General features: G+C 44.5%; 1 protein-coding gene across 1 annotated transcript; it reads left to right on the forward strand.

The window, feature by feature from the left end:
* Positions 1-1549: 1549 nt before the first annotated feature.
* On the forward strand, positions 1550-11346 carry FEM1B (fem-1 homolog B). The gene is made up of 2 exons (XM_032764321.2): positions 1550-2591; positions 8302-11346. The coding sequence occupies exons 1-2, from the start codon at positions 2344-2346 to the stop codon at positions 9935-9937; spliced, it is 1884 nt and encodes a 627-aa protein (XP_032620212.1). The 5' UTR covers positions 1550-2343; the 3' UTR covers positions 9938-11346.
* The last annotated feature ends 3393 nt before the right edge of the window (positions 11347-14739 follow it).

Below are 14739 nucleotides of genomic sequence, written 5' to 3' on the forward strand. Positions count from 1 at the left end.
TGCTCTGCTCTGCTCTGCTCAATGTTGATATCACTCAGCTGTGTGCGTATGTTCCCTCTGTGTGCTGTCCCGGCTCTGCGCAGATAGCTGACACAGCAGACCCGAAAAGAACCCCCAATGACCACAGAGTCTAGTAAGATACGAAGGCACGTTGGCCAGGTTTACTGCCGTACGGACACAGTTGCAGTTCCCTGTAGATTACTTGGTCTACCGGGCATACTATGAGAAAGTGCCTCTTGGCAATGGACTTGGCTGTCAGTGGCAGGACTTTCCACTGCTCCCTCGGCCGGACAAAGACACCGCCCCAGGGATACATTCTTATACACAGGTACAAACAAGTTACACATTACTCCTGACGTATTGAGGTGCAACCCTTCTACGTAGCCAGGTACAACCCCTCTATGTAGTAAGGTGCTGCCTCTCACCTTGTACAGCTTGGTTCGAACAAAACAACTCTATCCATTATATTACTCTTTTGGCCCTGTTATTGGGATGGGTCAGCCTGTTCCTTGTTATCTGTGTGGAATGTGCAAGTATGTGAATGTTCTGATTTCTAGTGTTCAGTACCTTATAGGTACATATCTTCTTGCAGCATCAGCCCTTTCCTTGCCAGCTTCTGTGAGCAGGGCCTGCCTCTGGCTCACAGCTTCACTTTGCTTTCTGTCAGCAAAGTCCTGACCCTTACTTTAGTTCAGGCCTCAGGCCTCATACCGGGCCTCTGATACCAAGGTGTATATCTCAGGGCCTGTACTTACTACACCCGATAGTTGGTGTCCCTCTGAAAGCCCCAACGCCTGGAGCCAGAGGATTACCCGGAAATCTTAGTTTTCATTTAAAACTAAAAACTTGTTACCCTTCATGGCTGCAAAGCAACATGTGAAAATGTGACCTGAGCTGCACCCTGAATGCCACCAGAACAGAAAGGAACTAAACAGAACCCCAAATGGATTATGGAAATCATCCTTTTAAAGCCAAGCTCATGGTTCCTGAAGCCCAGACTCATGATTTTTGAGGGCTCGTCAATGCTGCCGGTGGAATTATAAGGCAGGAGAAGGGAACCCTGGCTCAGCTGGTGTATGTGTGGAAGGGAGGGGGATTTATTTTGATTCCCTGTTTGGCTGGTTGCCCTCAGCAACCTGCAGGAGGGAGGTCACCTGAAGGTCCTCAATGGCTGCAGCCAGATCAGGCCTGGGTGTGTGTGGAGGGGTGGGGGGCGCCAGGCAAGTGCCCCAGCAGGAGGGGCTGGGGTGGGACCTGGGGCGGCTGGAGACCCACGAACCAGCTTTGGGGAAGGCCCGTCCCCCCCCGCCCTGCCATGGCACAGCCCGGCAGGGACCCCACCGTTGGGTGCCATGACCCTTTCCTGGGGAGGGGGCAGGGCTGCTGGAAGGGGCCGAATGGGGGCACCCAGCCCGGCTCCCTCCGAGCAGGGCCAGTCCCCGGCAGCGTCCGCCACTCCCGGGTCCTGCCGCGGGCCCCGCCAACCCCGGAACGGTTCTGTTCGGGTCGTGTTTTCCCGGGCGGGATGGATTCCACAGGGGACTCAGCCACTTCCGCTTTTGCTTCCGGAATCTCAGCGGCCTAGAAGGAGCGCGCGCGGCCTGAGGCGGAGCGGCACACGACACTCTGAGGGAGCTGCAGCTGCCTGGCCCCTGCGGGCACCCGTAGCTTGGAGGGTGGGGCTCGACCCTGTCACTCCTGGGAACTCGCGCTCTCAGGGTCCCTGTCTTCCGTCCACGGTCCCTCCGGGTACCCGTAGTAAGGCAGGGGCGCCCGCGCCTCTGCTTTCTCCTTGGTCCTTGCCCCCCACCAAGGCCCTTCCGGGCACCTGTAGTAAGGGGGCGTGTCAGACCCCCCGCCCGTCCTGGGTCCCTGTCTCACCCAGTCCTTCTCTGGGGGCCTGTAGCGAACGGGGGGTTCCCGCCCCCTCGTCCCCCTCCTGGGTTTCTCCCCCACCAGGCCCTCCCTGGGGAGCTTTCCTGGGGGGGCTCCCTGCCCCCACCCTGTGGCCCTGTCGAGGGGGTAGTGGGCGCAGCCCCAGAGTGGTGGCTGCCCACCCGCCTTGGCATGTGGCACTCCGAGGGGCTGGAGAGTGTGGCACTGACAGGGCGTCCTTGGGGCTGTGGGTAGTGGTGGAGACTCGGGTCACCCTGCGCTGTTGCTGACCCTGAGGGGGCCAGCTGGGCTCTGGTCGGGGCCTGCCCGCATGTGCCCCCTGCTGTGGACCGATTCAGGACGGAGGAGGAGGAGGAGACTACCCTGGCCTTGGCACCAGCTGCAGCTGGCAGGCCTGAAGGTGGCGGTGGCAGCAGGAGAAGAAGTTGGGAGGAGGCGGAGAAGGCCATGGAAGGCCTGGCTGGCTACGTGTACAAGGCGGCCAGCGAAGGGAGAGTGCTGACCCTGGCTGCCCTGCTGCTCAACCGCTCCGAGAATGACATCAGGTACTTGCTGAACTATGTCAGCCAGCAGGGTGGTCAGCGCTCCACGCCCCTTATCATCGCAGCCCGTAACGGTCACACCAAGGTGGTGCGCTTGCTGCTAGAACATTACCGGGTGCAGACCCATCAGACTGGCACGGTCCGCTTCGATGGGTACGTACACAATGCTGTCTCTTACCCCTACCTCTTTCAAAGGGGAATTGCAAAGCCAGGATGAAAATTGAGCTGTCTCAGAACAGATGCTGAAAGATCTTGCTAACCAGACCCTGGGCTGGTCTACGCTACAAAGTTAGATTGTGTTAACTAAATCACTGAGGCCTGGGAAAATGTTCACGTCCTGTGTGCTGTGATTAAGTTGTTCTAATGCCCATTGCAGACAGAAGAATTCTGTCGACCTAGCTACTGTATCCCAGACAGATCGATTTACTGCAGCAACAGAAGAACCCTTTCTGTCATTGTAGTAGGCATCTACGCTACAAGTGATGCAGCTATACCACTGCAATCTTCCTAGTGTAGACATACTCTCTCTGTGTGATTATTGGGAACACACAACACTTTCCTACCAGAGTCCGAATAGTAGCTGTTAAACTAACTAGGGTTCCCCCCATCCTCACCCACACTCTGCTGGGAAAGCTATGAGCAGTAGCAGTGCTACAGGAGTTGTGTGTAGACTCAGGGAGTCATAACTCCCTCAGTTCACATTTGCAAGGCTATCTTCCCAACTATATGGGAAAAACATGTTTTTTTTGTTGTTGTTCAAAAAAATCTTACCTTATACAGAATCTCATGGGGCTAGCCACAACTTCCACACCTCAGCTTCCCAGGGAAAGCTTCGCCTTTGCCTTGGGCAAGTGACCTTTTTTCAGGATATACCAGAATGTACTGTTCTGTGACCTCACTGCTACCATGGGTCACATGGAGAGGGAAGGTGTGAGCCACATGGATGCTCTGTTTGTATGTAGCCACCCTCCTTTTCAGCTGCTCTAGATATAATTTATAATGCCTCTGGTTCTAGATAAGGTAGACAGGGATTCCTCTCTAAATTACTCCACAAATGGTATTACTCTTTTGTATAGTACGTTTTATTCCAAAACCTTTTATCCCAAAACAAACTACTGTATTATATAAACCATACAGGAGACATCACTTCCTCCAACACTAAAATGCAGTATTCTTTGAAGGAGGTGCTCAATGGCACACAACAGTTTAGGACAGGAAGGGGAGAAAAGTACACTATTCAACTCAAACTGCATGGGGAGTTTTGAGAGAGAGAAAGTAATCACCAGAGCTGGGATTTAGCAAGGACACTGCGGATAATAATTTTGTTCTTGGAAGATATGCTATGGGATCATTTTGGTCACAAGATCAGTTTTCCTTCTCTTGCAAGACATATTCCCAGCAACTCAGCATCCTCTGACAAAAGCTGTGGGACCAGTTCATTTCAGAGTCATGGGAAAGCGAACATTCTATATTGAATCACCACCATCACTTCCTGCACAGCTGGATCTCACAGCTACCGATTGGTGCTTAGCTTTTGAGATGTGTGACAGGATCACAGCATGAGATGCTATAGCTGCATTTGTAATATGCTATAGGGCCCTTCTCAGCCCAAATGTACAGTAATTAGTTATCAGGAAAACTACCCTTTTGGTTGTATATGTAGCATACAGGGATTTTGTGAGCTTAAATGTTTTAAAAGTGCTTTGAAAACCTCCAGTGAGAGCGCAAATTCCTCTCTACCTTGCTTACTCTAGCTGTTTAAAGGCATGGGAGATGGTTTTTATGGCTGCATTGATATTTACATTTTAATGAAGTTTTATTTCTAATTTGGACATTCAGATTTTACTTTACTTTTACTTTTACTTTACTTTACAGTTACTTTAGCTCTGATTGCTGGGGCCACAAGAGTTTAGTCTTGAGCTATGGAGCATTCTGGACAAGGTTGTATAAGGAGCTGTAGTTCCCACAAACTCAGTTCCTGCATCTTGTCAGCTATTTTACTCTTCCTTAGTTGGGAATACAGAGTAATCTTATTACTTAGACTTGGATAGTTGTGGACTTTACATCAGCACACTAGCAAGCTAAGTGCATACAGACTGAAGGTGCAGAAGAAACTTTTCTCAAAAGTAAGCTAAAATTCTTCGCTGCTCAACTGCCTGGTTTGTAGAAAACTGCCTTACCTGACCCAAGAGTCTATGGGTTTCAAAAAGCAGCAAAGAGTCCTGTGGCACCTTATAGACTAACCGACGTATTGGAGCATGAGCTTTCATGGGTGAATACCCACTTCGTCGGATGCATGCACGACTACCCCTCTGATACTATGGGTCTCAAAACTCATCAGAAGAGCATTGTGGTTGCTCTGATATCTTGCTAAAGTGGATTATTTAAACATGTTTATGCAGTTTTAGCTGTGTGTTAAATCATATTTGTAAATGGATTTGTTTTGTGTAGTGTGGACAGAGCTATTGCCTGTGGCTTTTCTAAATGAATCTTAGTCCCTCAGCTTTTTAGAACCATTGCACTGATGTAAGTATTTTAGTTTAGCATGGAATGAATACTATACAGTGAAATTTTACTAGATTATGAATAACACTTATAATCAACCAAGGTTACCTCTCCAGAATATCTTGTTTCTGTGTTCTTGAGTGGACCTTCCTTTCTTCACCTCTGTTACCACCCTTGTTCTTAAAACTTCTTGTTGCAATGCTATTCTAACATAGTGTTTCTCAAACTGGGGTCGCCGCTTCTGTAGGGAAAGCCTCTGGTGGGCTGGACCGGTTTGTTTACCTGCCCCATCCACAGGTCCCGCTGATCACGGCTCCCACTGGCCGCGGTTTGCCGCTCCAGGCCAATAGGGGCTGCTGGGGCCATGATCGGCCAGACCTGCGGACGCGGCAGGTAAACAAACCAGCCTGGCCTGGCAGGGGCTTTCCCTACACTAGTGGGAACCCCAGTTTGAGAAACACTGTTCTAACTTGTTCCAACATGTATGCACCCATAAATAGTTCATAAAATAAAAAAACTGAAGTCTCCTGCCCAACCATATCCATAAAGCTAAAGTTGCCCTAAAAGCAAACTCAAGCTTCACAGATTTGCTTTCTTTATGCTGCCTGTATGAAAAGGAAAAGCTTGTTTCAGGTATGGGAAGAGAGAGAGAGAGAACATAATGGGTACCCGCTGCTGACTTTCATCTGGCTGTCAATTGATGGCCTGTAGTTACTATATCTATGCCTCTCCACCAGCTCAGAAGAGGAGCTAAGAGCAATTCCTCTCTGTGGCACTGAGGGAGAGAGGGTGAATCCAAGAATGCTTATTTTTGATCATTCTTTCCAAAGAAAAATTCCTCGACAATGAGTAGAGTGGAGGTGTATGTGTATGGGGGTCTCTCCTGTTTTTGAGGTGGAGGAGGGACTCCTGCTTCCAGTCAATGCTAGGAAGGGCCAGGGTGGATTTGATTTAAATCAAGTTGATTTAAATCACTAGTCAGGAAGACTCGATTTAATCATAGATTTCTACATAAAAGTGCAGTGTTGTTGGTTGTTATAACCTTAATCATATTCTTCACAACTCAGAGATAGATGAGACCCAAACTGGGTTTCTTTTATAGCCTGCTGCCATTATAGGTTTTCCCTTCTAGTGAGAGAATGGTATGGTAGATCTCAAATCAATGAAGGCTACCCTCAGAAAGACCTCAAGACTTCTGGAATATGCTGCTCAAAGAGTTTCACTTTTGTTTCTACTCCCTGACCCTCCCTTCTCACATATATCTCCAGACTTCTTCTCCTTGTCCAGAGTTGTTCCACCCCCAACAATCTTCTATTCATTGAACTTTTATAACTTTGCACTTTTAGAGAGAGGTAAGGGATCGACTCTTTGTACACAAATTTGAAGAGGGACAATAGGGTTGAGGTCTGTTATTTCTCACCTCTACGTATTGTTTATTTATTTAAAACATTTTTGCTGTTAACAAGCATGTTATCTCTGGAGACACAAATCCACAGTTTGAGAACTGCAATACTGAGGGCATGTGCAGACTACCTGCCGTATCGGTGGGTAGCAATCGATCTATTGGGGATCGATATATTGCTCTAGACGATACGCGATATATCGATCCCCAAACACGCTCCTGTTGACTCCGAAATGCCACCAGGGAGAGTATCGGAAGCAGAGTTGATGGGGGAGCCACGGCCGTCAATCCCGCGCCATGAGGACGGGAGGTAAGTCAAAATAAGATACATCGACTTCAGCTACGCTGTTCCCATAGCTGAAGTTGCGTATCTTACATTGACACCCCCACACTAGTGTAGACCAGGCCTAAGCATCTCTGATGGTATCTTCTAGACTGAGCACTGAGTCCCATTGGGTAGATAGAAAGATTAATCTAAATGATCTATGCAGAAGTCCCTGGAACCATGTAAGATTGGGTCTCTAATCCGTGAACGATTGGAACTCCTTTATAAAACTTTTCTTAAACATTAAATGAATATATTGTCTCATACTATAGAATTAGAATTTATAATTCCATGATGAGATATCTTTGAGCTATCATGTATCTTAATTAAAACTATCTTTAGATAAGTGTTTTCCTCAAAAAGCATTTTATCAAAAACAACATTGATTTGTATCCACCCTGGGAAGGGCTGTTATCGCCACTCTGCTGTTGGATGGAGAAGTCTCTTCTTCTCTACATCACTGTGTGTTTATGGGATGGCTGGGTCCTTTCACTTCTTCCTGACACAGATTTAGGGCTACGTCATTTTGATGCACCACCTGTTTAAACTTTCTCTCATACCCCCCTGCATGAGGATATTCAGGCTAGGGCATGGGAGGTGTGCTGTGCATTCATTGTTTGTGCTCCCTGTATCTTCTATCATTCTTGGGAGCCTGATTGCCACAGTTGTGCTAGGGAGTCTGTGATGGTGCCTCTAGTCTCTGCCAAGGTGCAAACTAAGGAAGACTGGCTCATAACACCCAATTGTTTACTCCCCAAATTCATGTTTTGTGTATGTGTCCCCCTACTGCACCAAGAAAGCACTTCTGGTCATAGGGCCAGGGCTTGAAATCCTTTGTCACATCTTCAGAGAGACTGATTTCAGAGAGACTGTTTGTGGAGTAAGGAATGACTCATGCTGAGTAAGGATATCAGAATCTAGCCCTAGGAACTGTCTTTAGATCAAAATTCTGAAGCTTGTCCTGTTGGGTGTCTTCTGAGCACTTGAGTTTGCAAATACACATGTGACTATTCTCGCAAAATTACTTATGTGCATTTGCAGCATAATTATTAAGTCACGCTGGTGTTTTATTATTCAGTTTTAACTCTGGAGAACGCCTGAGCAGGTCTACAAACTGAAATGTAAGATGGTTTTGTCCTTTTGCAATGGTTGGTTTCCCAGTGAAGTCTGAGATACTGTTTTCATCCATATTGCTGCGATATAAACAGCTCTTGTTTCCACATTCCAGTGTCCTAGTGAAGTGGAGAAAACATCAGACTTTATCTTTTTCCCTCTGAATTTTATTCTCCTTATGTAATTCTAAAGATCTGTAGGTTCACCTTCCTTTACTGAATGTCTCTAGGCGATTCTATTAATATTAGTGGAGTCATGTCGCTAAATCCCTGGCACTGCTTTGAAAATCTCAATCTCTAACTTTTTTTTCTTCTGGACATCTGTGTACTCGCTGATTGCCTTATTCTGTCTTGGCTCTGTTGATTAAATATCACCAAGGATAAAATGGAATGGCTCTAAAATATCTGCCTGTGTTGAATAGAAACTTGGAATATTGATAACATGCTTCTTGCAGACTACTCCGATCTCTTACAAAGTGCAGCAGTTTAATTGCCTGTTTTTTGTCTTTCAATTTGTAGTTATGTCATTGATGGAGCCACAGCTCTCTGGTGTGCAGCAGGAGCCGGACACTTTGAAGTCGTCAAACTGCTAGTCAGTCATGGAGCCAATGTGAACCACACTACTGTGACCAATTCAACTCCGCTGCGGGCCGCATGCTTTGATGGCAGACTGGACATCGTGAAATATCTGGTAGAAAATAACGCTAACATCAGTATTGCCAACAAGTATGACAACACTTGCCTTATGATTGCAGCTTACAAGGGGCACACGGATGTGGTGAGATATCTCCTAGAACAACATGCTGATCCCAATGCCAAGGCCCACTGTGGTGCTACAGCATTACACTTTGCAGCTGAAGCTGGCCATTTAGAGATTGTTAGAGAGCTGGTCAAATGGAAATCTGCAATGATGGTGAATGGCCATGGAATGACTCCATTAAAAGTAGCTGCTGAGAGCTGTAAGGCAGATGTAGTTGAACTTCTTCTTGCTCATGCGGACTGCGACAGAAAAAGTAGAATTGAAGCTTTGGAACTTCTGGGTGCATCATTTGCAAATGACAGAGAAAATTACGATATAATGAAGACTTATCACTATTTATATTTAGCAATGCTGGAGAGGTATAGAGACAGTGAGAATATTGTTGAGAAAGAGGTTCTTCCACAAATCGAAGCTTATGGAAACAGAACTGAATGCAGAACTCCTCAGGAATTAGAATCTATTAGGCAGGACAGAGATGCCCTTCACATGGAAGGCCTCATAGTGCGTGAACGAATTTTGGGCTCGGACAATATAGATGTTTCGCATCCTATTATTTATCGTGGGGCTGTTTATGCAGATAACATGGAGTTTGAACAGTGTATCAAACTCTGGCTTCATGCATTGCATTTGAGGCAGAAAGGTAATAGGAATACCCATAAGGATCTCTTGAGGTTTGCTCAAGTCTTCTCTCAGATGATACACTTGAATGAGCCTGTTAAAGCCAAGGACATAGAAAGTGTTTTGAGGTGTAGTGTCTTGGAAATAGAACAAGGAATGTCCAGGATTAAAAGCAACCAAGACACTGACATCCACACAGCCATGGACAACTACGAATGCAATATTTTTACCTTTTTGTATTTGGTGTGCATCTCAACCAAGACTCAGTGCGGTGAAGAAGAGCAGGCTCGACTCAACAAGCAGATTTATAACTTGATTAATCTTGATCCCAGAACTCGGGATGGGTCTAGTTTGCTGCATCATGCTGTCAACTCCAGTACACCAGTAGATGACTTCCACACAAATGACGTCTGCAGCTTTCCAAATGCACTTGTCACCAAGCTCCTATTAGACTGTGGTGCTGAAGTGAATGCTGTGGACAACGAAGGAAACAGCGCACTTCACATCATTGTTCAGTACAACAGACCCATCAGTGATTTTTTGACTTTGCATTCGATTATCATTAGTCTGGTGGAGGCTGGTGCTCATACGGACATGACAAATAAGCAGAAGAAGACTCCTCTTGATAAAAGTACAACTGGGGTGTCTGAAATACTCCTTAAAACTCAAATGAAGCTGAGCCTCAAGTGCCTGGCTGCCCGCGCAGTGCGGATCTATAACATAAGCTACCAAAAGCAGATCCCCAGAACTCTGGAAGAATTTGTAGAATTTCATTAGGCCACATAAAATCTTTCAAGGTGGTGCTACTCAGAGAAGACTTAAATCACAGATGATAGAAAACGTGCATAGATTAGTTTTCTCCACTTTTGGGGTTTTTGTTTCTTTGCATTCAGTCTTCAGCCTCTGTTCTCAAACAGATCTTGGGGGGGAAAAAAGCCACATTGCTTGGATGTAACTACAGTCTGATGTCTGAAAAGGTGGTCACTCTTTTTTGATTAAAAAAACAAAAATGAAAACAAACACCAAATGTAACAAGCACAAAATATTGTTTCAAATATGCACGTGCATTCATGAGTTACAGCTGAGAATGCTTTAAACAGCCACTTAAAAAGATGTTTCTGTTAAAAAGCTCATGCCACCACATTACCTCTGCAGCAAATTTGTAGATTTTAAAATCTTCTTGGGACAAGGAAGGGAAAAAAAGAATTTGAAAGTATCTTGTAGTTGGTGATAAATCCCAATATACAGATGGCTCTCATTTCTTACCATCTTTTTATGCCATTCAGTTAACACTGAAGCGATCAGTAACATTTTAAACTATTCCTGTTCTTTTTTTGAAATGTAAGCAGCACTTATCGACAGCTGTAGAAGTATGGGGACGCTCTATTAGGAAATACAGGTTTAAATTCAACTGTATGAATATGCTGATATAGTAATAGTTAAATAATCGTGTTTTTCATTTATACTAGCACATCTATCCAAATGAATCTAAATCAATCAATTTCCTTTTACACAGCAAACCACTCATTTATAAACATCATGCCTGGCTACCTAGAAAATGGATAGGGGGTGTGTGTGTGTGTGTGTGTGCATGTTCATGTCCCCTCACATTTCAAATAGCTTTTAAATTTTTTGTCATGTTAGTGCTTAACATGCAACGTTTTGATTCAGTTTTTAAACTGCACTCCAGAATTCCTAATGCTGTGTCTTCCTAATGGAGCAGTCTTTCATCGAAGGATCCCCTTTGCCCAAACGTCTTCCTTCAAGTGTGATGATGATCAGAACCAAGTTTCCAATAAGCATGGAATTAGTCTCCCTGACTCAGTTTACATTTTTTCATCATTTTTATTCCTTTCATTATGAAAACTTACAGTAAAATTGTTGGTTTTTTTAAAAACATCATCCTATAACTAAAATGTTCTTTTATGATGAGAAGTAACTGATTGTATAATAGCTGTTACTTGAGAAGATACTTCTCCTTGGCAGAAGTTGCACCAGTAAAATGTCACTTGTTTTGACGGCCTCCTGAAAATTCTGTTTGTTATTTTAAATAGGGCTTTTTAATGGTCAGACAATGAAATAATATTCTGTATTTTTTTTTAAACAATCTGAGTAGAACTTCAGGCAAGATCTGAGCACACGTTTCCATTTGTATTACAAATAAATAAACACTGAATGTGAAATTAGTTTGTAATTCTAATTTTTGGCTAGTGCCACTCAGAACAATGCTGCTCAGATTGTATAGTGTTGTAAATATAGACTGTTGTGTGTCTCTTGTAAAGGAAAAAGCTTTGGCACCGTTACATCTTTAACTTGCAAGCTTCTCAGTCTGCCAGAGCGTGAAAACAAAATCCTCAAAGAAGAAATGTGTTTGGAATTTGTATCTCATGTAGTTTCAACTATAGTGTGAAAAACTAACAGTTGCAATTCAACGTCTCAGGAAAGATGACAAAGCCAAACTCAATCACCCATGGCCTTAAAGCAAATGCAACACCACAGAACCTTTCACAGAATAGGCAGGAAGACAATAGTGTTCCTGTAATTTTGTACTTTGCATGTCTTCCTCTGCCCATCTGAAATGTACCAACAATCTGAAGTTTCACATAATCTTAGATTTCTGTTTTGCTAAGATTTTATTATGAAAATTTCTAGCCTAGCTGTTAGATACCCTCAAAGGCTTTTAACTTACTGTTGCCAGAAAGAGTTTTTAAAGCTTATAGGTTTGAGTCTGATCCCACGAGATGACAAATGTCCTCAAGCCCCCTGAAGCCAATGGCTTCTCAGCACCTTGCAGGATCACGTCCATTGTAGCTAAAGCCTCAAGACCTTCCTTGTTGGAGAACATGAAGGACAAATACCAGAAGCTATATATTACGGTGGTAACGTTAGTGGTGGCTGATATATTTTAACACCAACTAAAATAAGCGGATAGATGAATCTGTGTTTATGTTGGGAAAAAACTCTGTCTCTTGCTATAATGTGCCACCTATATCAAATGAGTTATTTGGACGCTGCTGCACCTCAGTACACATTTATAATGTGTATAATTAATGTAAGACTAAAGAGTTCTTGAAACCCAGTTGACTAGGGAAGAAAGGACTGAACACTGGTTGTATATTAGTAGTGCGTGTGACATGCTGCTGGCAAAATAGCTAGGCAATAGATAACGGCTGACTGCTTTAGGAATTGCTCTAAGGCACGGGTTACAATTTGTGTAATGTTAATTAAGACAGCACATCCTTGCACTATTTTCCTCAGGATATGATTCTGACGTGTAAAATAATCTACATGATGTATTCTTGTGAAATATCTTCATAAAACCATTCTTGGAACAAACACATGCCTGAGATTTCTGTAGATGAAATTGTTAGTTAAATGAAACTCCTCCACAGATCATTCTGCTGTGTAATAGAAAACAAAATTACCCCAAATGTTCTGGTGGGAAGGGTGGTGGTCTTGTATCTCAGCTCGCAATTTGTGTTCTGCTAATTTCCACCTTTGGTTCCATTGCATCCTTCCTATTCTGGGGTCCTTCAGTGTGTGGAAAGCTGCAGAGAAAATATGCCATTATCCAAGAGCAACGATACTACTTAGCATCTGTACAGCCCATGTGGCTCTCCAAGCACTGTATAAAAATGGATGAGTGTTACTAGCCCTATTTTATAGACTGGGGAGTTGACGCACAGTGTTGAAGGGTCTAAGCTAAAGTCCTCTGACATCAGTGAAATGATTCCTGTTGACATCATCGGGCTTTGGGTAACGCGGCCAGTCTGCAGTGGAGTTCTTGACTCCTGATGCCATACTCCCAAGACCGTCCCTTTGGTTGCAGCCCTAGGTCTTGATGGTGGTGATGGTCATGTGAAGTGCTAACTGAGTCCAACTCAGGGGGACCTGAAGGCTGTTACAGAATCAAGCCCACTTGGTTTCACGTTAGAGCAGCTGACTAGGCTGGAGATGCCTTTTTGTGGAGAGGGTTACCTGGTTTTGCCACTGTGGCTTTGCTATTAATGCTTTGGATTTGTTTGAAGGAAAAAAAAAAGAAGCCACCTCCTTGCACCGCCCCATAAGGAAAATCTGTCATTAGTAGTCCAGCTAGTGCCTTGTTGAGAGTCTGTCATAACAACACAAGAACAGCCAGACTGGGTCAGACCAATGGTCCATTTAGCCAAGTATCTTGTCTATTGACAGTAGCCAATGCCAGTTGCCCCAGAGAGAATGAACAGGACAGGTAATCATCAAGTGATTCATCCCCTGTCGCCCATTCCCAGCTTCTGCCTTCCTTTGTACTTTCTTAGCTGAGTCCCGAGCCTTATCATCCTTTGTTGGATCAAAGTTTTGTCTTTGGAAGGACCCCACAGGATTTGGCCATAAGGACAAAAATGTGACCAGGTTTATTAACTCCACTGGGCATCGTTTTCGCTCTGAACGTTGACCCTATATCCCTGCACTGATGAGCAGAGTGAAATACCCCATTTCTAGTTGGAGTCAACCATCGGGGTCTAAAACTTATGGTCAGTGGATTTACAACGCTAACTGAGGGCATGATTGGCTGTTCCATAAATTAAAGCTGTGCAATCCTACCATTTGGGGAATGGAGAAGGAGAAGTTACTGCTGCATTTTATACAAAGCCTCCAAGCTCTCCTTGCTATGAAAGATCATGGAGGCAGTCGTCTTTTAAAATATATCGCTGCCCCAGATTTGCAGAGGCAGCAATGCCTTTGTGTGGATCAGTTAGACCCATAATTTGATTTAGATTTGACAGTGACTTACGTATTAATTAAATTACCACCTGTGGTATACTAACTTTACCTACCTGGGGTCTTCTATTGAGGTTTCATTGAAAGTACCAACAGCTGTTTGGTTTGGGGAGATACTACAGACTAAAGATGCGCACTGAAACTACCCATAGCTGTCCCTCAGACTTAGCCAAATTGTTGATAGTTCATTAGATACCATCCGACAGCATCAGAAATGTTCACCAAAGGGTGCTGTAGGCATGACCCATGCAGAGGCATCGAGGAGTCATTCTACTCTAGCAACTTATTTTTAAAGTGATTTTGGGGAACATTTTGAGGCACTTATTTTTTCTCATTTGGCTTTATGCAGACTTTATAAAAATCCACACTGAGCTCCTGTATACATTCCTTTCACCAAGAAAAGGAGTTCTACATTCGTTCTCGGAAAGTGATCGAGTGAAGGGCTGTAGTAGTTAGGTTTGATTATAAATGTTTCTGTGCTTAGAGAGTTTGTGTGACAGAGATACAAGCTTTCAGAATGCTGCTGCTAAGCCTGTCAGTCAACCGGAGGTAGGGTAGATATCAGGCAAACTCTTGGGTGTATTCACTGCAGTCTCTTGGATGTCATTTGGAGAGTGCCATTCACTCAACTCCTCGAATACCAATGGAGAAAGATGGCTCCCCCAAAATACTTATGCATGATGTGTGGGAGTGCAACAGAGCTGGGACAGATACACATCTCTATCTTTCGCAACCGCCATGCTCTTAGTGTCGGGTCAGCTGAGTTTAGGGCTGTGGGCCTGAGCTGCTGATCCTCATAGCTGTTGACTAGAGCCCTACCT

The sequence above is a fragment of the Chelonoidis abingdonii genome, chromosome 9 (assembly GCF_003597395.2).
Source record: "Chelonoidis abingdonii isolate Lonesome George chromosome 9, CheloAbing_2.0, whole genome shotgun sequence".
NCBI lineage: Eukaryota > Metazoa > Chordata > Testudines > Testudinidae > Chelonoidis > Chelonoidis abingdonii.